Source organism: Caloenas nicobarica, chromosome Z (assembly GCF_036013445.1).
Source record: "Caloenas nicobarica isolate bCalNic1 chromosome Z, bCalNic1.hap1, whole genome shotgun sequence".
Classification (NCBI taxonomy): Eukaryota; Metazoa; Chordata; class Aves; order Columbiformes; family Columbidae; genus Caloenas; species Caloenas nicobarica.
In genome coordinates, this window is record NC_088284.1 from 91,599,310 (window position 1) to 91,626,849 (window position 27,540).

Genomic DNA, 27,540 nt, shown 5'->3' on the forward strand with positions numbered 1-27,540 from the left:
GAATGTCAAAATGGAGATTAAAAGGAGAGTCTGTCAAAGAGTTTTGTTTCCTCATGGAGGCCTGGAGAGCTATCTTTGTTACTAAACAGGATCAAATTTTTCTTCTTTCCTGTGACTGCACCTTTAGTAGGTGTAAAGGGTATGTGCTTTCTCTGTGCTTAGAAGGAAAATTTCAACCTGCTTGTACTCCACACTGCACTCGGTGGGAAATCATTTGACATTTAGCTATTTTCTCTGGTTCACAGTTAAACTAGTGGAAAATATACTGAAAACAAACTCATAATGATGTATTTCTTCAGGTATCTACCAGATCTAACCATTTCTAAGAGATCTTCTCTAAGATATATTATACAGAAATAAAATCTGGGTCATGTATTTTTGCTTTGTTAGGTTTTTTTCTTCGATTGATGTAGATTTTTTTTATATGAGGATATTCGTTCTTTTTACTGTACAAAATATTATGAAACTTCAGCAACCAGCTGTAGTCTTCTTCTTTTGCCATAATTATTTCAACTGATTTCAAAATATAGTCTAGTATTTATTGTGTATTTCACCCTTACAAATAGTTGCAAAAATCTTTCTATACATCCATTATAGAAAATAAATTAATCATGAAACGAAACAGTATCTATGCATTCTCTTCATATTCTAAAATAGCTTCTTTAAAATGTCATTTAGATTGCAATAGTCTTTTTTTACTAGATATCCAGAAAACCCAACTAAGTCCCACTGAACATCTTGTGAAAAAGAAAACACAGGAAGTCCAAAGTGTAGCTGATTTTTCTCCCTGGCTCTGAAAATAGGAAGGGAACTGGCATTCTGAGGACTAGCAGTCACTTCGTGTATTTTACAAAATGTATTAAAAAATATTCAGAGAATGCTGACAGAAAATGCTAGGTAAAAAGGCCCTTTAGTATCATAAGGACTTGTTCTATGAAAATAGGCCAAATATCACAGATATAGCATAGATCAGGTCTTCTGACCCTTATTTGCTAGTGTGCAATTTACTAATGAAGAAGACTAAAACAAACAAAAAAACCCAACATATCCATAAACACTACAAATACTTCTTACTTCAGATTCTTCTAGCAAATTAGGGTTTAGACCCAAATCAGGTATTTGAGATATTGCCTATTTCTTTATTCCAGGAACCATTCATATTCTTTGGTAATGTTATTAGTTACAAAGCACCTCCCTCCAGGCAGCACACTCTCTTCTTCAAGTCAAGGGAGGCAGATCGTGGAACTGTCTTCAGGCCAGCTGGCCGTGCCGGCTGAGCCGAGCTCTCTAGTAGTTAGCTGGTATGTCCTCGTTCCAATGTACTTATGTCTTGCAGAACGCCACCACTAAATTTGGAGCTGCTTTTCAGCACAGACATCTCAGTATCTCTGATCCATCAATCTAAACAGACTAGTACAGGAAAATCTAAGTCAGTCAGGTTACAGTGAACTGTAGGGGCTTTTCACTACCAGCTGTGCAATGAAGCCTTATTTTTTGAATGTGCTTCTGAGTTGAGAATTCTTGAATGTAAGGAAGTGTAGCTTTCAAGTGCATAAAATTTCCCTCACCAGTGGAGATTCAACATGCACCAAAATCCTTTAAATTATTTCACTTGTTTGACAGGAGGTTTATGAGCTTTTTCTTCTTGAAGTTCTTTGCAATATTGAAATTAAACCTTTTTTATTACAACAAAAAGGGAATAATTGGCATTCGAAGACTTGGATAATCCTTGAATTCTCGTAGGTAGGTGCAGTGTTTATCCTTTGCCCAGATTGTCATCTGAATGAAGCAAAGCAAGGTGAACAGCCCCACTGGAAGGGAGAAAAAGATATGTTTCATTATCAGATTAAAAACACACTCTTGTCGCTGACATCACTTCAGGGTGAAGTACCAAAACATTACTCACCTGGAACACACTGAGTCATGATAGTGAAACTGATCCAGGTCCCCACCTGTTTTGGCCAAGGAAATTTAAAATATTTCGGGTGGCAGCATTTGCATTTACGTTTCTATTGATCAAAACCAACCTTGTCCTAATATAGGTAAATAAAAAAGCCAAGGTCAGCCAGATCAATTTCTAATGTAAATAACCTTTAGCCAAAAATGGCCTTATTATCACAAACAAAACCATCATGTTTGCTTCCATAGCTATAATAATGACAAAATTTTAAGCATTACAATGTAGCGTCCTGTCAGTTTCTCTGCCTAATTTGTATTTGTCACACCTGCATCAGTGCTAGGAAAGGTAACTTTCTATAGTCTGAGGCCAAATTCTGTTCTCATCAACATCTGTTTATCTCCACTGAAGTCAAAGACTGATGCAGTTGTTCTGTGCAAGAGTGAGTTTTACACTGAGCTGCACTGCTTTTAACTGCTTTTGAACTGGGTTGGGAGTTTGGCTCCTGATTAAGGAATACGAAGAGAGAAACTGATTCAAGCTTCTAAGGCAGTCACCACCAACACAAGCAACTGCATAACTTAAGAAAATGGGGAAGACAACCTGGGTCTATTTCCCCATTTTCTCTACCACAATATCTTCTGTTTGGCGGCCCACTATCTTCCTGCATACTGTGATATTCCTGGGCTCTCTTATATTACAAATCTACCAGATGCCCCCAACCACTCATTGCAACACACATTCAGTGACAATCTCCCTGTTCCTGTCCGCAAAATTTGCACTGCTTGAAGTGTATCTGTCTTGTCCAGCAGCCACACTGAAGCACAGGCCCAGGATCTGAGCTGTCTGCTTAAGGTTAGCCCTGTAAGTCCTGCCTCAAGGGAGGACACGAAGAACAGATAAGTTCCTGTCTGCAATCTGATTTCATGAGGTTAATGGGAGGAGGGGAAATGTATTGAGCTGAACTGTTTCAGAGGTTTCTTCCATGTTTAACATGCCAAAAGAAATGATAATATATTCAGCAAAACTAAAATCTGAACATTATGTTTGAAAATACGTACCTCATACGTGTAGTTAGGGCAAGATACAAAGAAAAACAGCCATGTGAAAGGATTCTTTGTTGGATATGGGATCTTACGGGTTTTGGATCCTATAGATTAGAAAACAAATCACAAAACATTCACACTCCTAGATATATTGTTTCCTATAAAGATAACCCAACTCTGCCTACTCCTGTGTCTCATCACTGTCAGAGGGACAAGCAGGATGTGGGAAAACAGGATGTCCTGTGGACCCACAAGAAGGAATAGGACAACTGTGAGGAAATGTTCTGGGCATTAGAAAGTCCGCTACATATGCCTTTGATCACAGTCACTCCTGTAAGAGGTACCTCAAGTTTTGGATTTAGAAGTTAAAGGTTTTCTCAGATTGTCACAGCATGAGATTTTAGCAGTCAGAGTTTACAGCTGTAAGATGTTTGGCTCATGCCCAAGGAACCCTGGTCTGCAGAGAGATCTTGTGCCCCCTGTAGAAGCCAGTGAAATTAGTTTCCCTCGCTCACCAAAGCATAACTTATACTAGCACTGTTTCCTTTTGCACTACCTGTGTAACTAATATAACTCCTCCCCCCAACACAATCTGGCCCTAACCAATAAAAATTACAGTAAGATAAGAAGTGCTGTTTAACAGCCTGGTGTTGGATTCCTTGCACTGTCTGATCTGATCTCTCCTAGAATCAAATCTTCACATTGCTGAGCAACCTGCATGCCCACAGCAGTCAGCTGGCAGGTATCAACGCCCTCCAGGATCATGTCTTTCATGAGGTAGAGTAACTGTGGAAGTACTGAATGGCTGTGCAGAAGTGAAAAATGATAATGCAATTTTTACCGTTTCTCCGGAGGTCACTGAGTGCAACATGAATGGAAAAATTTCCGGCTTCACACAGCTGCAAGAAAAATCATGACAGTTAAAAACGTGCTTCCCTTCAATTTACTCCTCTTCCTTTTATTATTTCCTGGGGTACTTAAAAAAATTATTATAAACATAATAGATATCCTTACCCAAGATCGCTCTCTGACAGGAGGGTGGAATATCTTTGTTCAAACATGAATCTATATTATACTCTGTCACATATTTATATTTGCCAGTAAATGTGGATTAAGTGTCCAAAAGATTAACTACTTACATAATCCCTGTAAGATTCAAAGGCAGTAAGACAAAAGGGATAAAAGTAAACCTAGGAGATACTTGCTTTATCTTTTGGTTGTTCTTGTGTCTTTAAAAACATCAAAAAATGATTCAGATAGTTTTGTTTTTTCCAAAGTTATTAAAATCCCCAGGAAGGTATGGCTTGGACTCTAAGTAAGTTTGGTTTGGTTTTTTTTTCTCTAGAGTAAATTGATTTGAATAATGAAATATAATTGACCCAGCTTCCTCCACTGGTTTTAAATAATGCTTCCCCACAGAAAGTGTATTGAAATGACCCATTTATATGATTATGGACAGTCTCCAGTGTCTGCAAAGTGTAAATTTTAAAGCAAATGACTGGTGCTCAGAGCTCCTGAGTTTTACTCCTAGCTCTGTGCTTTTGGTGACGTAGTCTCTCTATAAAATGGGAATAGATCATGAACTCACAAAATTTTCATACTGGGAAGCTGCTTTGAGTTCCTGTAGGTACTGACAACTAGTTTATCAAAGCAAGTGAACAGCTGTTCTAAACAAGTTATGCATACATAGGTAAAATGGGTACATTTTCGTTGGCTATGTTTATGTCGCTTCTGCATGTATGAAATGTTCATAGGAACTGTGAGAATGAACAGACAGTGACTAAAGAAGTTTGCTTCATAGGGAAAGCTGTCTAAAATTTCTGAAGCCCAGCAAAATGAACCTCTATCCCTGGAAATTATCAGCAATGCACTTTCTTACTTGGCCAGTTCTCAGGGTTTTATGATCTGTTGTAATTCTTCACACTCAATAACCAGTTCACTAAACAAACTCACTGACTTTTAAATACAGTGTCACAAAATGGTAGTTCCAGGGTTCTTTAAAAGATTGTAAGAGATCATCCTAGCAGAAAAATATCCCAGTCTTGGAATAGATACTGAATCAAAATCTCCCATTGTGTACAAGATCACATCAGCAACCAACAGATTTAGCTGTTCTGAATGCAAGTGGTCAGCTTTAGTAGTATGTTCCAAGTGTTCAGCTTCTAGGTGTCTGCTTATCCTACTCAATCCTCCACTTACACAACATAAGAAATAAAGCAGTATGTTTTAGCATTTTATAAAAAGAGCAACAAACCTACCAGAAACATGATCACAGCAAAATTTATCTGTTTTTTCCCATAAGCTATAAAAAAAATTATATGTGATTAGTACTAATATACAAACACATAAGTATTTAAATCATATTGAGGGTTGTTTTTTTGCTACTTACAAGGAGGAGTGTAAAGAGGATGATTGATGTAATAAGCAAGCCAAGCTGCAAATCCCCAGTAATACAAGCAGTTCTGAAAAACAGGGAATTTTTCTCTGTTTTAGTACAATCTGCTAGGCTAGTATTCACTGCAAGGACTGCTGACGACAATCAATTGGGCTGATCCTTCAAGTTGCTGATAATACAACAAAAAAATTACAGTACTAAATGCAGTAAGGTGGGAGCGGGGAACAGGGAATAACAGGAAGGAATGAGTGTTCATAGAGTAAGATTTCCTTTCAAATACCTTGGAGCTGTGAAGTTTATAAACAGTTCTAGAAAGTAGGAACATACTATTGAAAACAAATTTATCTTGTCTGGCAAGCTATTTGGCCAAAGCTGAAATGGCATACAGACTGTATGTTAAAGAGAGACTTGTTTTGCTAACCCCTGACACCTTGTAAAACCAGATTTAGGCACTGTGCTCTTTTCCCTGCTTATTACTTTTTATTGCCCAATCTCTTGCTTTTCCTCTTCTACTTCAGCCCATCAGTTTTATTTCTTTCCCATGCTTTAACTTCTCCTACCTAGAGTCATCATGCCTGATGCTTTCCTCTGCCCTTTCAAGGTGATATCTTTAGGTTTTCCCTTCTGCTGCTGTCCTTGGCTTTCTGTGATCCAGCTTCCATTCTCTGAACTCTAGTAACACAGCTGTTACTAATGGCTGTACTGACTCATTCCTGACCAATCTCAAAGCTTGTTCACAGGCTTCATCCATGAAAAAAACTACTTACAATGACAATCTCTGCCTCTTGTTTGGTTTTCTTGTCCCTGCCTCTTTGGGTTTTTTTTCTGACACTCATTGCTGCTTCAGTATCTTGGTGACAGGTTATCTTCTCCCTCCTTATCTATCTATAGGTAGGAGAGAGGCCTGTTCTAGACCATTCCTCTTCTTCCTCGATGCTGTCATCTCTAGGTTCTGTTCTCTTGCAGACAAACTCTAACCCTTGTTGACAACTCATAAATTAGCCTCTCATCAGTTGAGATTTCTTTATCAAATCTGTGCCTCAGTTTTTAAGGTTTTAGGACATGTTTTTTATCACCTGAACTTCAGCAAGACCAAAACTGAGCTCTTTATCTTCCTTTCACCACTTCTCCTGTTCTTTTCCTTTCCCTTATCTTTCTTTCTCTTCTATTTTCACCCCCAAGTAAAACACTGATCCTCTTAGTCTTTCTGATGATGCTTTTTTATTGTTCTTCCAATAGGTTCATGTACCTTAGACATTTATAGGTCTTTCTGCTTTCTCCTTCACAACTTTCCTTTCCTGCTCGCACAGCCAAAATTCTTATCCAAGGCTGCATTCTTTCCTGTCCTAACTGGTTTAACTTTTTCTTTTTGCTTTGAATTTTGCAGCCTTTCGCCCCTGTATGTACCAGAACAGCATTTCTAGCAGTAATACTCCAAAAAGTGATTACCTCAGCATCTGCAACCCACACTGGCTGACTGCAGTGTCTGACGGTGCATTTTTCTGGAAATGCTGGTGAGGGGTAGGCCCCCCACATCTGCTGCAAACAGTTGTAGCAAACATTCTGTTGCATTTCCACTTCCTTTTCAGAGTTAATTGAACCACAGAAATGCCCAGAGACCTCGAAGAAAGTGGACACCCTTTTGGATACGTTGTAATACATGGACATAGTATGACCTTGCTCTGAGATTTTATATTAATAGATAACTGATAAGAAAGAGCAAATTAATAACAAATAATTACAGATCAGGTGGGACTAAAGAGCAGGGAGATTAAGTAACTTCTCTGTGACACCTTCCCTTTTCCCCAGGAAAGGCAGCAGAGCCAGAAAAATTACTCCAGTGAAGAACAATCTAGTTAGTGTCCTATCCACACACTACCGCTTCCTCCCTATCATCTACAATTTACTAACTGCTGTACAACTTAGGTGGAAACAGCTTGTTGTAATCTTGGAATGCCATCTTATGAAAAACCTTTCCCTAATTTCAGGGCTTGGCACAGGATGAATCATTTGGCAATGGATTTCAGTAAAGTAAAATTAAATAAATAAATTGTCGTGGCTTGGCTCCAAACAATACATGCTGTAATTAAACCGAACAGGTACTATTCATCCAAAGAACATGATTTACTGCAAGGGTATTCCTCGGTTATAAGAATCTTTAAGATGAGGGGACTCTGCCACTGCTAAGGTCCTTAGCAAGTAACATTGCAAGTGTCCAGCTGCCACTAGAAGCCTTATTGCTCATGTAAAAGCCTCCACTGAGGTTCAGATAGGAACAGCAGAGTACCTGCAGACATCATAAACTCATTTGAAATAAATAATTTCTGTGAATCTTTCATATTCCAGGTGGATAACTAGGCTTTACAACAATCTCTTATAAAAAGATTTTGTGGATCAAGTTCTGATATTCCAGGGATCCCATAAACAAATTGTTCCTAAGTTTGCAAAGTTGTGGTTAGGATTTTTGGCTTCGCTGCTCCAATTGATGATCTCCGTGATGATCAAAACTGTTTCTTAATGCCCTGCCTATGTTTATTCATGACCAGCATGTACCCTTCTGTTTGCCTTTTTATATTGTCTTCCAATTTAAATGGTATTTCTTTAGGTCTAGTGTTTTCTTTCCTCCAGATGCTTTTATAGAAAGCAACGGTATCCCCTCTTTTTACCCATGAAACTGTTCAGTAAGACCAGTCATAAGACTAATCTTTGAGGAATTCCACTGGTGCCTCCTTATTATTAAAGGTCTGACAGATTCTTTGCTGGCACAACCACTATTATCTTTCCTGTAGTTAGTTCCTCTATCACCACACAATTTTTGTATTAATCCCTGTCTTATTGATCCTGAGCCAGTTGTTTCCTAAGTCCACAGAAATCAGGTATTCTACCTTTCCATTGCCTAAAAAAATCAGGTATCTTAGAAAGAATTATAGTATGTTATTAATAGTATATAGCATGAACTGCTTTTGATGAACCTCGGCTGCATGTTAGAGCATCGTTTAATCCTATTTCCATTTGGTAAACATAGGATGAAAATCACAACTCTCATCAATTCCTGTCTCAGATCTCTGCTTATTGAAACTGAAGTGCCTTTTATTAAAGATAGCTTTCCATTGCACTTGGGAAATAAGGTATCTATATCTGCTTCGTATGGGATCAGACACTTGAAGTAAGAAGCTTTGTCTATCATCTGTATGTGAGAGACAAAAGGAAGAGGATGTGATATTTTTCCCACTGGCACAATTTTGGAGTAACACCACCAAAGTCAATAAAATTATAAAAGCAAATCAAACCCAAGCACTGCTAAGCAGGTAGAAGAAGAACTGTGAGCAACTTTACAGATGAAAGCAAGTTCACCAAACTGAGAAGATGGAAAGTAAAAGTGATCCAATTGACTGGTACAAACGTCAATTTTAGCAACAACAGTTTGTATGGTCTGAAAGGAATGAGTAGTTGTCAGAGGTGGCAGTGAGAAAATGAAGGTTTATCACACTGTACAGATTATTTTTCAAGGTAAAGTTGCTCATTTATCTGCTGTTTAGCATGCATTAGCTACTATTTTGTCAAGAGCAAGTCTTTAAGAGATACGCTAGCCTTTTAACAACCCTGCACTCTTCCACTGCAGAAAACACATTAAATTGCTAGGGAGGATTCTTCCTGAGGGCCATTGCTCAACTACAGACCCTCCTTCCATTTAGAAAGCATGAAGCTATGACCAGAACTACCAGACCCACTGCACAGCTGTAAGGAGTGGGCCACAAGGTAGAGCTTCAGCTGCTGGGAGTGTCACTGCCATAATGCAAATACCCAAATGCAGATAGTATACTATACTATCCTCTAGGCTTTCCCAGTTGTAGATGATAATCTCCTGTCTTCCTGAGTACAAAGCGTATTTTTGAAGACCAGCGTGTACTCTGTTGCAAACATTTGTATAATAACTACAGCCCACGCATAACCATACAGTCCACTGTACTACTTCACAGTCTTGTAGGAAACAGGGAGTTGCATCTCAGCAGCTGCGCTGCACACAGTGGCACTACTCGCATGCGGGAGTGCTGCGGAGGAGAAGGATGCAGAACAACCAAGCTGCTTTGCTCTGAATCAAAGGTAAATTAACAGTTGCTTAACAGCAGAGAGTGTGTTAGGGGCAAAGAAGATGTAAAATGACTGTTACAAAAAGTAGAATTTATTTTTTAAAAAGCAACCTTCCCAACATTGTGCCTGCCTGTGCTACCTTAAAATGGAACATTTTTAGTAAAACCTTCACACCCAAGGAGCTAGCTAAGTGAAAAGGGTGTGCTGAAGGTTTAAAATTCTAAAAGAGCAATGAGACTACTATAACATGAATAACAGTATGGCAACACGTGGGTTATAAAATAGCAACATTAATAAAGCTTTGGGAAGAACTAGAGCTTTATGGGTGATATTTGCTGTGCATCACTACAAAAGCCACACCAAAAAATCTGTGCTGCAGAGGCAGAGTATAGGTGGCTGGTTTGGATTTGTGAGAGAGGCTACGGATAGATTCTGACACAATTTACCTTCACAATATTCCTCAGTGGCATAGTCCCATGGGAGAACCGATGAACAAATACTGTTTCAATCAACCTTTTGATGTAGTGGAAAGAATGGCAGATACATGCCAAGCTAGAAACAGCAAGACAAAAGCATTTAAGAGTGCTTAAAAAAACAGGTGTGGCAAGACATTTGGAATAAGACTACAATGCTAACAAGAAATACTGCTCAAGCCTGCAAACGGACTTACTTAACTACTGGATGTGGGCTTGATGTAAACCTCTCATCCAGTCCATAGACAAAAGGCATGCGGAAATAAAACAGAAAATAGATGAACAATGGACCTGTATATTCTATCAAAAATACCTGCAAAAAGAGAGAAAAAAATTAGACAGCTGAATTAGATGATGGTTTTGCTTTGGTTTCTTTGTGATAACTAATGCAGTGCGATAAACACCTCCACTGACCCAGAATGGCATTTAGAGAGGCAGGGAGGGAATCACAGGTTTGGGCTTGGGCTATGAAAGTGGTAGACATACATATAAATGTTTTGCAATGCATTTGCCTCAGTTGCATACAAACAGCCATTGCCAGTGCAGCTGAAACAGTATGGGTATGAAAAGATAATAATGGCAGCCCAGAGATCATGTTAAATATGCATGCACGTTACATTTATGCAGCTCTCACCCTCCTCTTGCCCTAAAAAAAAACGTTGCTTTATTTTGGGTTAAAATGAAATTTGGTGAAGATTCTATCTTGAAAAAAATGAGCTTTGTTTCTAATAAATGAATTATTTTTAATTGGAAACACAGCTTGTAAGTGTTCACAGGTGACCCCACAGTTAGCACAGTAGATGTCCTGGGAAACAATCAATTCATTCTATGTTCAAATAAGCTTTAATTTGAACACAAAGGGGAGGGGAGGGGGAAGCACTAAAAGCACTATTATTTAACTTGATTTCATTTCAGATAGGTGTGCATTTCTTAGGAGCATCGCTTTAAATAGAAATTAACATTGGACCAAACATTAACAGTTGAGTTTTCCACGCATCGTTAAGTGAGGAAGGTAGGCCCATACCTCATTTATAGAGAAAGAAGGGAAATTGATTGTAATTCTTAAAAAAAAAATTAAAAATAGAAAAAAATAAACCAGCCACTGTTTTCTAATGTGTTTACAGTTATTTTGACACTCAGAAAAGTTATCAACTTTTGTAACAATCAGCATTTTTTCTGGTGAAGATCAGATTATAAAACGAAAGTATTTCTTGGCTTAGGTTTGAACAAAGTAGCTTGAAGGACAGGGAGAGCAGAATGTAAAGGAAAGATTATGGAATGGCAAAAGGCTGGTGTTACTCTGCACTGTGATGTTTCCGTATATATTAATGCACGTGTGTCTTGGAGTCTACACTGCCATTAGAAGCTTTTGCCTGTGTTACTGGTTTTTGGACTGTGTAATAGCTGCCTGATTTATCAGCATTGCATCCAATGTAATGATGTGAAAATTCAGTCATGCAGAACATTTGGCATTTTTATTTTACCTCCTGTGAACGTTGTCTTTGCTCTTTGTCATTAACACAAGATTTTATTAATGTCTCATAGCTAAGAAATGGTAAATGTGCCTTTAAATTATGGGGTACTTTTCCCTTTGTGCTGCACTGTTTTATTAGAACTAGTGTAATATGTGCCTCATGGACCTTCTGAAGAACTGAAAGGGTCATTGGTCACGTCACTGCATAAACAGCAGTGCTGTGTTGCCAGCCAAATCAGTTGCGACAGAATTTGCACTTGAGCTAAGACAGTAAATATGTGAGATCTTTGTAGATGGATCGTAGCACTGCAGAAATTATCAGCTGTCATTAGCCTGCCACTAGCATCCTGGGGCACAGCCGCATGCAGACAGCTAACTGATCTTTCATGCATTTTCCTGCTGAAGTCACTTCAGTTACTGACATGTGACATTGCTCACATGCCTCTTTGCAGGACAAACTGCAGCATAACCCTGATCTTTGTCAGGAGAGTTACATAGGCCCTGTGAACCAGATCCTCAAAGGCATCTAGACACCTAGCTCCTACTGACAGTAGACATCTAAATCCATTTGAGAACCTGCGCCTTAGTTCAGTAGAGCCAACCTAACCTGCAGCAAGTTTTCCACTGCCCAGGGAACTAGGCATCCAAAATATTCTGTTACTGCTTTCCCTGATTAAATGAACCGAAGCAATGAGGATTCATTGCCTGCATCCACTATCAGAGCAGGCATCATGCAGAAATATTTGAGAGAAACAAAAAATGATGTAAGGATTAATTATGGAAAATAGCCATTAAAATGGCTCAGACTTGAAGCATAGCTCACCGTAGTCCATCCTATCTGTGGCCCTAAATCTTTAAAGTATAAGGTAGCAGTTGTGCCAACAGGGAGGTGCTGCAGGATTTCCTCATCTCTCAGGGACTTTCCTTCTGAGAAGGAAAGAAGTAATTACATCTCAGTGAAATTCAAGTCAACTTTGGTAGCATACAAGCTTCATATTGTGCTTTAACCAATTTGTGAGATTCTTTGACATGACATGGATTTATTGCAATCTCAATAAACAAACTAAGAATGTTTAATACTTAATCGATTTATCCCTGTAACCACATCTAAGCCTAGATCCTCTATTCACATCAAGACAGTTAAGAGAATTCTCAGTCCTATGTGCCTGCCTAGTCTAGTAGATTGACTTCCTCACTGTGACAGTAGAATTTGCTGATGGGTCAACTGCACTTTAACAGAGTTCACTGACCTCCTAGTCAGCTGCACCTCCATTTGTCTCCTCTATCTTCCCCTCTTCCTATTGCTCGTCATCAGACAAACAGAAGCCAGGATAAGCTGAGATTGGAACAGTCTCCTGCAGAGGTTTTCATTGCCTCCTTTTTTTCGCAACCCACCAGCTAGGAGGTGATTCCACAGGACTTGAGCTAGTACTCAAACTTTTAATGCCTAGATTGGGGGAAATCTCCAGAAGGCCAGCATTTTCTCACAGCAAGTCTCACAATATAAGTCCATGGAGGAATCTGAGAAGGTAGATCTTTGATGAAGGAAATAAGATACTCAGACACCTGTTTTCCATGGACAGATTCTACACAGTGAACTACTCTTCACCAGCATACTTTTAAGGGACTGTTTAAATAAAATTATGCTTAATGGAAGCAAAAGAAGAATGTGCTACATTTTATACTGAATGCTAAGATGAATTAACACAGTTTGGCAATTAGACTTTCTTTTGTGCACCCAGGCCATGTACTAAGAGGCTTCTAGCAGCAATACCTACAACTGCATTAATGAAGTCACCCAGCTGGCATCGGCTTTGTCAGCGAATCCTACATCCACCGCAATGTGTTTTGCCTTAGCTTACTAAAAAGAAATGTAATTCCTGCCTGAGAGCAGAGGATTACATGAATTGATAGCTCTAACTCATAGCCCTTTTCAGTACTCCCAGCTGAGCATCACTGTGGAGATCATTTCACTGCAGGTGAGGAAAATTAGTATTAGATTCTGTGCTGCCTGTCTTCAAAGCAAAAGTGCTCAGCACTTAGAAAGTGCATTGGAACAATGTGTAGACTCCTGAGTTAATTACCAAGCACACGGATGGAACTCTGTTCAATACTTTCAAAGAATTACGTTTGTTCTGGATTCTCTTCAGCCTTCATAGTCAAACCAGCACATTAACATAGCTGGAAATTCATTCTTAAGAGCTAATATCCATGCAAAGTACACCTTTTATGCAAGGCCCCTGCTCAGAGCTCTGTAACTCTAGTCCTCACAAGCACTTACTTGGATCAAGTTTTATCGACTGTCTTGCTGGATACCACCGAGGATCTGTAAGACCATACAGAATTGAGTGATAGACAATGTTTGTTTCAGATCATCCACTACTATAATGAATGCAACACAACAAGGTAAGATTTAGTTAAAGATTTTTAGGAATGTTTACTCAATGTTAAAATCTGTGAGATATTATGCAGCAGAAAAAATACGAAGTTGTATCAGGGTAGTATAAAAAAAATACTGAAATCTCACCATGATCGCATTCATGCGCAGGTTACTTAGCATTATGTGTATATACGTCACGTGCTTCATATTACGTCATTTTCTCCTTTTTATATACTGGATATTCTGATGTGATATGAACTGCTGCAAAAGTTATACTCACATGATTTATGGAACATCAATCTGATCTCCCTAATTGTAGCATTTGGTTCCACCTAGGCAACAAAAAATATTGTATATGTAAGATGCGTATTTTGAAAGACAACTACTAGGTGTAAGACTATTCAAGTAGAAATGTGACTCAAACAGTGTAACAGTATAACTTTCTTATAAATGGCTAGGATTGTTGTGGATAATTCAAAGTATTTCTTACAGGAAAAAGGGAGGACAATTTGTGGCATCTGTTTCAGAAGCAGCTTCTAGAGAAGCAGTGATCAAGAGTTACTTCAGCAGCAGTGACAATCTGATGGCTTATGGGTGAATAAGGCACCACTGGTGACATCTTAGTGAAGCAGCTGAAGTTGTGCTTTGCCTAAAAACTCCTTCTGGAAAAGGGTTGAAGTACTTTGTAGTCAGTACAGAGTGTGAGTAATTGTTGCCTCTTCAGTGGCCGAAGGAAGGCTATCAGGAGATGAAATACCCCCCATAAACACTATGCTTACTTAAGAAAAGTTAGTAATTTTTAAATAGTCACCTTGCATCTTAAACAGATTTTTGTTTTACCTTATCTAGGAAGCATAGCAGTTTCTTTGTCTTCCAATCAAGGATTTCCACCTGATAGGGCACAAAATGATAATTACTAATTTTTGGCTAAATAATCTCTAAGCTCTTAGTTGATTCCCAAATTCACAATCATTGTTCAGAGTGAGACACCATTTTTCTCTGATCTGTGGACTATGTTAACAACACTTCTGATGTGCTCAAGAGACAACTTCCATCATAGCCAGGTTCTCAAAGCACTTAACTTGCAAAAAAATAATATTCTTGCCAAATAAAACGTCTTCCTGGATAGTTTCAGAAGGAGAACTAACTAATTTATTGATCAAAACGCATTGATCTGAGGTATTTTCTTATGCTAGAGCAGAAGAAACAAGGGACAGAGAAGTTTCGCAGGAATCACTAAGGAAGAAAATGTTTTGATCTGTAAAACTAGAAAGATAGTTCAAGGGGAAGAAAAAAGACATGCATATATATGCATGTAAGCAAATATTCTGGGTTCATACAGTTTGAAGATTAATGTGCATTTTCCCCAGAATATTTCAATTGTAAAGAGAGTGGAAAATGTTGGCAGACATAAAGAAAAAAGACAGCTAAAGATCTGGACTTCACAAATCATTAAGAGGTTGTTATAGGAATATTCAGTGTTACTCTTGCCTCTCAGATCACCTGTATTAGTAACTGCATATTAGCATTTTATATTCCAGGCAGTAGTTTAACTACAGCTCTGAAAAGGAAAGAACAGTTTATTTCCATGATCAAATGGCACTTTGGCAAAAGGTTGTTATCATTTTAATCAACAGCCAAGCAGAAAAGTGCCCAGACATTTCAAAGCCTGGTTGCAGCAGGCTAGCAAAACCTAAAATACAGTGATGTGTTTTAATTTCATTTGTTCTCAACAACAACTTTGTAATGGAACTTTGTTGTATAGCTGAGTGTGAAAGTTCAAAGCTTATCTGTCACACTAAATGACTGGGACTATCATTACTTAGTACCAAAACAATTTGTTGGGGTTTTTTCTTGTTTTGTTTGTTTGTTTTAATGAACAACTAGCATTTGGTATTAACTGACCAAGAGGATAGATTAACATTAGACTTTAAATATGATTCCTTACTAAAAATAGAGGTCATAGTCCAGTCTCTTTCTAATAGGGTTGCTTTGAAGAGATCACTTGGTTAAAGTATCTTATTTCCTTCTTTTACTTGTCTCAAATTGTTCTTTCTCTATTGGTGGAGCAATGGAACACTTCAGCTCCACCAGAAGTGTCCAACCTAATCTTCATAAGGAATACTAGTGCAGTGATATTTTCTACTTGTACATTGTAAGCTCTAAGTGGGACATCAAGGGAGGTCAGCACTTTTCCTCCTTTGTGATACATAACAAATGCGTGATATGTTATGGGGATATTGTGTGTTTTCCCTTCATTTTTTATATTTGAAATAACACAAATTTCAAGTTTTGATGTCTTGGTTTGTGGGACATCTCCATCAGAAAGCAAATGAAGTGGATTCCCTTCCCAGAGGGCTGTTCTTGAAATACAGCATTCTGACTCTTGCAGTTCACAGAACAAATACTGTGGGGGCTGCAAATCACTTTTTGTCCATTCTGATGCCAAGTTGCTACAAGGGTTATTGAAACCTTTGGTGTATCTCAAAGCTCTTGTGTCAATGAATACCATTGGGCTGCCCTACGGACTGCAGCAGCACGCACAGCTTTAGCGGTCCCCTTCCAGCTCCGTACCCACTCCCAGAACATGCATACTGGATCAGAATCCCTCAGGGGCAGTTTTAGTCTATGAACTTCAGTGACTCTATTAGAGAAATCTTCTTCAGGCCAATCACAGAGTGGTTTGGACATCTTTCTGCCACCTATGCTCTTTTAATTGGGTTTTTCTCATTATGCACAAGGCCAGACTGAAAATTATAGAGCATTTTCTTTTGCTTTGTGGTTTTCTTGGGAGTGGCTGTACAGAAGTTTAGGTACCTCTGTGAACCTTTGGAAACAGTGTGGAAAACGAACAAACAAATCATCCAAGTTCTATACTGTTATTTGGTTCCATTCCAGCATCTCTCTTTGAAATGCCAAACAGACATACCTGCCTGTACTGGCCCATTTCTTCAAATACCTAAAGGGACCCTATAGAGATGATGGATCCAGACTCTTCTTGAAGGTGCACAGTGATACTAGTGAGAGGCAATGAACACCAGTTGCAATATGGGAAAATCCAACCAGATACAAGGAATTTTTTTTCCACACGAGCTTGGCCAAACATTGGAACAAGTTGCCTAGAGAGGATGTGGAATCTCCATTCTTGGAGGTATTTAAAACTGGACTGGACAAGACCAAATGCCATTTGGTCTAGTTGTATCTGCTTTGAGCGGGAGTTGGGTTACATGATTTCAAGAAGTCTCTTGCAACCTAAATTATTCAATGTTTCTTTTTTTTTTTTTTTTTTTTGACACCTATTCCTGAACTTCAAATATTTCACTTCCTTTCACTTACTTTCAAGATCTAAGCAAATATCAAACATTCTTTCTCTTTTCAGAAACATGGATATAGGAGCACAGCCTTCGATTCCACTCCAGCCCATAGAAATTTGTGCAATGACAGAGTGAAAAAAGGTGCCTGTTTCGTCTAATTATCACACCTCTTAGCTGCAGCAGAACATCACCCAGTGTTTAGATGTTCCCTGCAAAAGGGACAGAGAAGCCTGATCCAAGGCAAGAAATGTTATCTTTCCTGAACATAACGGCCAATCACATGAACCCATGTCGTGCTGAACACAGTGTTTCCAGTCTTCAGGCGCAGCACCAAGTCAGTTAATATATTGGTTGGCAGCAGTTTTTAGATACCCAGCAATCTGTTCTTGGAACACTTACTGATGCATATCATCCCTTTCAAACATAAATTGTTTGGTGCAGAGAACTTCCGTTTCTATGTGTTTTCAAAGTATTTAGCACAATAGAACACTGGCTGTTGGCCTGCACTAGTGCAGTATGACTTACAGTCCACTTATTTGGGGAATTTTTAAAGGCATTTTAAATTGCAGCTTCTCTAAAACTATTTTGAGTAGAACTTAATCAATAGGCAGATTTGTGCAAGATAGCTATGTTAAAACTCTTTTATGAGTGACTACAAATATATAACTTCAAGATAAATTTGTTCTAGTGCATAAGGATTAAAGATTGATAGTGTCTCTAGAAACAGAAAATTTCTTGATTCTTATTGTTTAGAACATGTCGAGGCAAAGAATAATCAATATACAATTTAAGCAGAAAAAAAGTACATTCAACTGTTAAACATTTATTCAGAAAATAAAAGGGGAAAATAAAAGACAGAAAAGTTTAAAAAACTATTTTTAAGATGCAGTGTCCCTTCAACAGATTACAAAAATATAGTAGACATAATTCCCGCAGTTTTAAGCTGTATCAAACACTGAAGGATCAACAGATCTTCAAAAATTGTGTGATTAATATTATGGAAATACTGACACACCATGTTTTTGCATCTCGGAAGTTTTAATTGCAGCCATTTGTACTCAGCAGATTCAGTAAAGTGTAGCTGAGTGAGATTTCATGAGTAGTGACATAAGCATATATTGTATTGATTTCTTTAGGAATTACTCAGGTTTTTTTTTAAAAAATGCTTATTTCACAGTCTAGAAACCAACCAGCCCAAGAAAGACTAATGCAGAATGGATTAATTCTCCCTGAACTATTAGAGTGCTGATGTAAGCCAGGTTCCTTGAATTTAACATTAAAAAAAATTTCAGTGGTTGCCACAGTCCTAGTGAAATCTTCCTAAACATTTTATTTTTCATATGGAATTAGTAATTTTCTCTGCCTCCCTAGACTTTTCTGGTATACTGTGTAGTTCCTGAAGGAAGCATGCCTAAGTGTGATCCCATACCAGGCCATATCAAGAATAACTTCCCTGAAGTCAGAGTTAAGCCAAAGGGGAATTGCTGTAAGTATACTTACACTGAAAACTGTGCTTGTGCTGCTGCTGCTACGAATGACTTTCAGTCTGAAATTTCCCTTGCATAAGAAGGTACAAGCTGTTGCAGATGATGAGACTAAGGATCCGTCTAGAACGGGAACGGTACCTTTCCGATACAGGCAACAGGAGGTGCCCCAGAAAAAGTAATAAACCAGAGCAAGAATGTAGTAACTGGGGGAAGGGAGGAGACAGACACAGCGACTGTGATTTTCCTGCACCATAAGTGCTGCCTTTGTATTTAATAGCTTTTCCCAGATTTTTCCTCAATTAGCTTATCCACTTGCCTTTTAAACCTGTGTAAACTTTTTGCATGCAGAGTGTCCTGAAGCAGGGAGTTCCATTGCTTAGCCACAGGCTGCCTGAAGAATTCCCAAAGCAGAAATAAGGCAAATGTTTAATCACAAAGTGAAATTTCGTCCTCTTACCTGTGAACTGCTGTACCTTATTCTGTAAGTAGTCCAACTAAGTGAAGTCTTACCTCTCTGAAGCAATTGGCTCATATTACATGAGACTAGAATTTTATTACATTATTTCACTGTGTATAAGGAGAGGAGATATGGTGACACCCATACTCAAGAGGTTTTATACAATTAAATTTCACTATTGTAGAATTTATATGTCTAACACTAAAAGATTGACAAGACACACTAGGTACTTACTCCTCAGCTTCCTAAGTTCTGCTGCTATGCAAGCCAATGAGAACCAGTGTCTGAACTGTGATGAAACAGTACATTTTTGTTTCTTCCACCTGTTTCAGATTTGTTGGTTAGGCATGCTTGCAACTAAATCCTTGAGGACCTTGATCCAGTTATCCATCTTTATCCCAAAGTCAGCACAGTGCACAGCGTTTAGATTATTTCTGAATGAAACTAAGCTGCCAGCAAAGGACATGATCTAGTTCTTCCTGCTTTCTATGTAACGGTTAGACACACTGCCAGAAGTGGGAAAATTACTTTAGACTGTCTTCTGCCATTGCCCACTCCTCCCACAGGCAGCTTGGGTGGCTTGGGCCACCAAGCAAGGAATAAAGGATTCAAGAGAGTCCAAAAAGTACAGGCAGGAGAGGACAGGAGTGTATTCCAGCGGAAAGGGCAGTCTCCTACCAAAGAGGAATCCTAAATTCATGTCTCACTGGGTTGTTTCAAGCACTACTCCCTTCCACCGTCGTTCTGTTCAGCATTTCCCTACAGTGGCTGCCTTTTGGGGTAGCACACAGTGAAGTAAACTGAAATACCTTAGCCAAATTGTTATATCCACTCTTGGAGCTGGGTGCCTAACCTGAAGGCACGGCAAAGCCCAAGTCGCTTTGTGGACCTGGACCTGAGGATGGTAGGATGGTAACAGGTGTAGAGCTACAAATAGTCATCCTTCAGAAAGACAAATCCGTTTATATAATTGGCAGGGGCTGAGTCTGTGTAAGAATGATCGGGAAGGAAAAGGAAGGTATATTCCCTTGGAGTGGGAGGCTGGTTTATTTTTCACATAATTGATCGTCTGTCAGAGATCCGTGCTTTCGCCATGAATTCTGGCTCTTGAAAGCCTGTGAAAGCTTTCCAGCTTTTACTAGCATGACATCATCCAGGAGGATACACAAGATGGGAAAGGAACCTGCACCATTTAATACTGACTCAGTGAGTATTTGCTTACACTGGCTAACACAAAGCTGCTCACTGCCAATTTCCCAGGAGTGCTGAAGAGTCACATCATTCGCTGAGTATCACTGTCATTATGAAGCAGGCTGGAGTGCCTCCATCTGAGAACCTAGGCCAGCTTTGACTCAACACTAAGCAGACATCCAGGTTTTTCAACACCACTGTAGTAGCCTTTTCAATGTGCAAGAGAATATTCATTGCCCCAGGGCTTCAGTTCATGGTGATTATTTTCTACAATGACAATACTCAGGTAGAAGAAGTTCACAAATTCTTTGTGAAATCACAGTCATTTCTTTGCATCAGCACTGTGATTTGCAATGTCGAACTTTAGTATCTGTAGTTCTGCTACTACTCTTCATGGATCATTTGGTGTATGGATGTCAAAATGTACATCCAGTATATGCTTTTGACATAGAATTGAAGAGACTGAAGAGAAAGAGGTTGGGTTTTTTTCTTGTTTGTTTGTTTGGTTTTTTTAACCTAGATGTATCAAAGGTGGTGGGTCTGCTGGTTTTTGGCCAGGCAGGAAGACTGGAAGCCCTGGGAAGTCTGGAGCCCTTATGCTGACAGGTGAACTCACTAGATTCGTACTAATTTGTTAAGATATACTTCAAGGAAGTCCATTATTTTTTCTAAAATAAGACTTTTGATTTCAAACGTAGCCTTCAGATTCTGAGTAGCTTCAGGTACTTCCTGCCAAGTAATGTTTTACTATTATATTTTCCTATGGAAAATTACAGTTTCTCTCTCAAGATTCATAGAGAAAAAGCCCAAATTTGTGTCTTTTAAGTGAAGCAGCACAACTGAGTGTAGAAAGTGTTGGTGTGCGGAGAAGTGGTGAGGGAAGAAAAAGGGAGAATATTTTTCCCTGACATCTTATCTCTTTCTGTGATAATAATCTTACATGTTACTTATGAAAACAGAGTGGATATCTTCAAATAGCTGGGCAATTTTCAGTAGTGTCCCTTTGAATGACCATTCAAATATCTTATATGTGGCCTTGTCTTATTCAGGCAATGCTTGGAGGATATAGAATCTTAAAATCCTCTGCAGTTCTGCTTTTGGCACTTGCTCTCACTGCTCTTACTTGATGAGGCTTTAGACAGCATAGCTCTGAGTGGGAGAAACCTTTGTAACAGGAGCTGTGACATCTCAGCAATGCCAGCTAGGCAGCAGTCACCCCCCCTCGCATTCAGAGGGTTTTCATCACAGTCAGAAGGGGGAGAAACTTGAAATGCCAGCAGGGGAGGGCAGTGCATTATTGCCTTTAGACTGTACTGCATATGTCAGTTCAATCTGTCTTCAGGGAGCGAAGACTCCAAAACGTTTTTGGTTATCACTGCTCACAAAAGGCACTTCCCATCCAAACCAGTTAAGGAAGCAAAAGTACAACTGTGGCTCTTATGACACTAATTTTCTACAGTATGAGTGCATTTCTTCAAGTATCTTTCCTCTAGGAAGTCAGAGAGTCATACTATTTTCTTTATATGAAATGCTTTTGAAGACCTAAACCTGTCAAGTAGAAAGGGTAGAATTCATTAGCCTAACTTCAGAGCTCTCTATGGCAGACATTTAGAGCTGAGCATGTCACGTAGACAGTCTTTGTAGGGAAAGGAGAAAAGCAGGCACTTTTAGGATACAGTGTATCCTAAGTTCTGAAACACATCTAAAATAGGTCAGAAGAGTTGTTCTCTAATCAATTCGGAGAAGTAAGGACTTCTAGAGAATATTAATTATAAAGATACAAGTCTCTATCATAAATCTCTAAACTTTCAGAGGTGAATCTCCTCAAATTATCAGGTGTAGTACTTTTGGGTATGCACATATTTCTCTAAACTGTAGTAGTTTCTTGCTAAGCTCCCGAACCACTAGTGATCCAAAACAAAACAAACACAAACAAACAAACAAGCCTGAGGTGAAATTAGAAACATACTGATACCTAAGGTAAACAAGACCTATACTAGCATTATCACAGAATAAGGAATGTAGAGGCAGTTGCCAAGACACAGGTCTAGGAGTACAGCAACCTGACTTTGCATATCAGTTCTGATACAGACATAAGTAGAAGGAAATCACTCGGCCACTCTGGGATTTTTTGCTATCCATCCACTGTGTCCAGCACACTTTGGCTTAATTAGGTAGTTGCTCATAATTCCTGCTACTAAGTTTGAACATAGCCAATTCAAAAAGGGAGTTAAAGGTACTTCCAAAGCTGAACCTGCCTTTCATTGGCTTAACAGTCACTTAAATACCATGTTGGCTATTTTTAAAGTGTTTCTGTCTCTAGCTGCACTAAGAAAAACTCTCATAAAGAAAAGGAAGGGAATTAACAGCCAGTGTCTTAGCACTCATGGTCATAGAATCATAGGATCATTTATGTTGGAAAAGACCTTTAAGATCATAGAGTCCGACCATTAACCTAGCCCTGCCAAGTCCACCACTAAACCATGTCCTTAAGCGTCTACACATCTTTTAAACACCTTCAGGGATGGTGACTCAACCACTTCCCTGGGCAGCCTGTTCCAATGCTCAACAACCCTTTCAGTCATTCTGAGGTTCTTGCCCCTCTTTTTGTAGGTCTGTTCACCAACAAGTAATTTCGGTCATGGGTAAGGGAGAGGGCCTTCCTACATATTCAGGAACCTATGAAACTGATTGTGTACTAAGCATGATCAAATGCACAAAGTCAACAAAACAGGAGGAAATATTCCAACAATAAACCTCTGCTAAATTTGAAACAGTCATATTCAAAAAAATTCAGACAGCTACAGTTTGGTGATTATAAAGTGCTTCGTGGTTCTTATAAAGAAGCACCACAGAAGAGCAATAAAAGGTAAATGAGTGAGAAATGTACAAGTAAAAGTACAGAAGTGTACAGTACCTTGAACAGGGAATGCCAACGTCTATAACACCAATAGGCATTTCTGGCCACCCCCGCCCCTGGAAGCACTGAGAGAGGTGGTACATTTACCTTCTTTCTTTTGATAGCTCAGTTTTGGATGCAGGATGGGGAAATGGAATTCAGAATTCAAATTAATCGAATGTATAACAGAAAGCAAATCAGTGGGGAGAACAGCGCAGAAAGCGATATGCAACAGCACTGCTCCGTGTTACCTGGGCTGTCTTTGTCCACATCCTACAGCCTCAGTCAGCTCAGACACACACAGGGTGATCAAGGCAAATCTGTTTCCACCCATTATCTGCTGTACATAGAGAAGTACTAAGACATACAAGGCTGACATGTAAATTAATGAGGCATTCTGGGTTTGGATCAGTGTTGCTTAGACACAGGATCTTGATTTAGGACTCAAAGACCTGTATCTGCTGCTATTGTTGTGCCTAGCAAGATTGACCAGGTCATGCCACTTCCTTGTGTTTGTCTGCAAAATCAGGTAACGGTGTCTCTGCTTTTGAGGTCTTCTAGTAACAAGTGCCATTCAAATGTTCAGTACAGCTAAGGCAGAAGAACAAACCTGCAGACAAGACAATGACTGAAGACATTCAGGAGGGTAATACACATGCCTACTCCTGCACTGGGATCTCACAAGAGTTTAGGACACTGGTAGAAAAGCAGGAGGCAGTGAAAAGCTTGGTTGTTTTCCCTAAAAAAAAACCAGGGAAGTCAACACTGCAGAAGAAAAGGGCTGGTGTGGGTGCCTACCTCACACCCACTGTAGCCAGAGACAGCTTACTTTGCTAAATCGTTAGTGATGTCCAAAACACTTTTATAGCTTTGAAAAGCAAAATCTGAGCTTTCAGGTCATGGTAAGTAACTAGAGAAGCAGCTGCTTTTCAGATTGGTTTGGATTCTGTCAATGTTATAACAAAAAAAATGTTTTGTATTTTGCACAGGGAGGGGATTGCATTCATTTTTGGGTGAGTCCTGTGCTGGGGAAACTGAAGTGTAATCCTAGAGAAATGCATTCAGAATAGCTGCCATTTAGCTAGTACCAACCTGGTACTAGCCTTGTAATACAAGCCACTCTCAAGAATTTTTGTATTAGCCCATCTAACAAATTCTAGCAAAGAGTCGGTGTGGCTGTTCATGTAAGTTGATAAGATATATTTCCCTTCACACACCCTAGGTGCATGTGACTCTGCACTTTAGTACAGTCGGCTCCTTGTGTGTACAGAAACTCTGTCCGGCTATTTCTCATTTCCCACGCAAGACTTGAACGCACGGTGTTGGCATCGGCACCGTTCGCCCTCGCTCCTCCTCACCGGACGGTGCGCGCTGCGCCGCCGAGGGCAGCCGGGCTGGGGGCCGGGCGGGAGCTGGGCTGGGGGCCGGGAGCTGGGCTGGGGGCCGGGCCGGGAGCTGGGCTGGGGGCCGGGAGCTGGGCCGGGGGCCGGGCGGGAGCTGGGCTGGGGGCCGGGAGCTGGGCTGGGGGCCGGGCGGGAGCTGGGCTGGGGGCCGGGAGCTGGGCTGGGGGCCGGGCCGGGAGCTGGGCTGGGGGGCGGGAGCTGGGCCGGGGGCCGGGCGGGAGCTGGGCTGGGGGCCGGGCCGGGAGCTGGGCTGGGGGCCGGGCCGGGAGCTGGGCTGGGGGCCGGGAGCTGGGCTGGGGGGCGGGAGCTGGGCCGGGGGCCTGGCCGGGAGCCGGCCGCTCGGCCGGGGCACCAACTCCCTCGGCGCCCCGGAGCCGCCGAGCCGCGCCGCCCCGGGACGCTGTAGCCCCAGGCACGGTTATACTGGGCCGGGCTGGCTCTCGGTGAGGTGCACAGCGGCGGGCGACAGGGTTTTCCAAGAAGCTGGGGACAGAAGGTGCCGAGAACGTTCCCCGCTCTCGCTCTTCCCTTGCGGTTGGGATGCGCTGCCAGACCCAGCCCGCAGGCTGACCACGGCACTGCCCTCGGGAGGATCCGCGGAAGCCCAGAGCCATTGATCCGGCGGCTCCGCGCACGGCCGAGAGCCCGCCTGGAGCCCGGGAACGCCCCTCTCTCCGGGGCCAAGCCCGAGCAGCACCGGCGCCGCGGAGAAGAGGAGCGGCGAGGGAAACGTGCTCGGGGAAGGGAAGGACGGGGCGGGCGGGGGCCGCTTCTGTCCCCTAGCCCCGAGGAAACCCCGTTGAGCGGCGTGTCCCCCCGGCTCCCTCCGCCCGGCTCCAGCGGCGGTCACTTGCCGTGGCAGCCCCGGGAGCGGATGGCTCCGGCTCCCCGGTGCTTCAATGCAGATGGAGGGGGAAGAGAGAGGAGCCCGCCTGGATTCCGGGCAGCCCCGTCCGCTGGCGGCAGGATGCTGCGGGGCCCGGCCCTTGTTGGCCCCGTCCACCCCCCGACGTCGCCCGCACCCACCTCGAAGAAGCCGGCTCTGCCGCCCATCCTGCGGGCTGCCGCCGCCTCCCGCCGCCGCGGCTCCTTCCCCGGGTCCCCGCGCTGCGGCCAATCAGGCGGCGCCCGGCCCCCGCGGGGGGGCTCCCGGCGGCAGCGCCGGGCCCCAAGAGGCGGCACCCGGCCCCCCGCCCTGCCCCGGGCCGCTGCCCGGCGGTGCGCGCTGGGCGGCTGCTGAAACAGTTCCATGTGCAGCCCGCAGTGGTACCCGGGCAGGCTGCAGCACTGCGGGGACCGCCGGGACCTCCGCAAGCCAAGTTCGGCACGTCCCGGTGTTCAGGGAATTGGGAGAGAAGAGTGATATCCACCGATCGGCTGGAGTGAGGATTCAATGGCATTCCATTCGAAAGGGTAATTTATTTTTCTTTTAACATTACAGAATTACTGCAGGGTATCAACCGCATTTCAGATCTTTTGCAGATCTGAAGTGTTAACCTGCAAGAATACAACTGATCATGAGCTAGAAAACGTCCTTTCTTTCTCTGGCAGTTTACCTTTCAGGGGTGATTTGACTGACGACAGAACTCTGCTGAGATCACGTCTTCTCTGAGGTGTTCTTCCTGCTGCTGAGAGTTAAATGCATGGCATAAAGCAGTGCAGAAGCTGACAGTTTTTTTCCTCCAACCAGTCTTCTTGACATGATATCCTTTTTCTAGAGCTAAGGTAATTAAATATTAGCAAATTCTACAATGCTTTAAAGGAACAATGTTTTTGCAGTGCCATAAATTTCCGCTAGACAGAAAGAATTATGCTATGCACTGTTTGAAAACCCTCTGCCACTGCCAAATTTAACCTGATTCCATAGAATTATAACCATCAAAGCTACCTACATGAAATATCAAAAAATAAATTTCACACACACACACACACACACAAAAAAGCCTGTACTGGAAAGCCAGATCAGAAAGACCCAGCAGGACAGAATTCATGACGAATGTAAATATGGGCAAACCTGTGAAGGTATGTGGAGGTGTACACTCCTTCTCCAGCTGATTACTAGTCTGGATGGTGAACCTTTGGGCCGAGTTAGACCTTCTGGATTTTCATGTTAAAGAAAAAGAAAACAAAATTACTGGTTTTCCAAATAAGCTGACATTTCATTCAGTATATTTCACTTCCAGATGCTCTGTATTTGTACAATGAGGAAAACGTTTCAAATACATGAAAGTAATCCAATACGGAAAAGTAATCAGAACGCAAATATGAAGAACATTTAAAATAACCTTCTGTGCCAGAGAGCGTTCAGGCAGTGCTGCAGACTGACAGAAGTTATGCAAATTGGTTCTATTAGCACAACGTGCAGCCTGGGGAAGCAAAAATCTGTTAGAAATACAACTCCAATTCCTGCTCTGACAGCAAAATTACAATTTGTGGTGTACCGTTCACTTTAACTGCAGTTATTGGGGGGGGGAAGCCCCCCTTCGAATCTCCAGTTCAGAAGGGCTTTAAAGTTCAGGGTGTAGCTTCCGCAAAGCCACGTGGCCCTAAAAAAATCCCCTAACCATAATCCTTCAGGTTTCACCCAGTGCGTCCTCATTGGAATCAACCGGTGTAAAACTGGAGTTATACCCTAAGTTTTAAGTTTCATCAAAACGTAAACAAAACCAAAGTAAACAAGCGTTTGGTTTCCTTTTTGAGGCCTTTTATCTCCGTGTCTTATCAACCATTATTTGTTACTTAAAAGCGTCATGGCTAAAATTCAGATGGTTCCATTAATTTTACTAAGCCTGCAGAGCAGCCAAAACAGCGATGCTTGCAGGATGGTACCACCGCGCTGCCGCCGCTCGGCAGCCGCCGAAGCCCGCGGACCGCGGCAGCACCGCCCGGGCCCGCGGCCGCCGCAGGCCCCGCCCCGCCCGCCCCGGCCCCGCCCTTCCCCGCCCCTCCCCGCCCCGGCCCCGCCCCGCCGCGCCCCGGCCCCGCCCCTCCCCGCCCGCCGCGCCGCAGCCGGCGCCTAGGGGGCGCTGCCC

At 41.6% G+C, this 27,540-nt stretch overlaps 1 protein-coding gene across 1 annotated transcript; it reads right to left on the reverse strand.

Moving 5' to 3' along the window:
* Positions 1–723: 723 nt before the first annotated feature.
* Positions 724–25,601, reverse strand: LOC136002603 (very-long-chain enoyl-CoA reductase-like). Its single transcript, XM_065657819.1, has 13 exons — positions 25,535–25,601; positions 14,598–14,648; positions 14,038–14,089; positions 13,659–13,703; positions 12,201–12,304; positions 10,101–10,216; positions 9,877–9,982; positions 5,333–5,405; positions 5,202–5,245; positions 3,785–3,842; positions 2,959–3,047; positions 1,907–1,952; positions 724–1,811 (listed from the first exon to the last, which is right to left on the reverse strand). Exons 1-13 carry the CDS (start codon positions 25,559–25,561, stop codon positions 1,684–1,686), a joined length of 939 nt encoding a protein of 312 aa, XP_065513891.1. The 5' UTR covers positions 25,562–25,601; the 3' UTR covers positions 724–1,683.
* Positions 25,602–27,540: the final 1,939 nt, after the last annotated feature.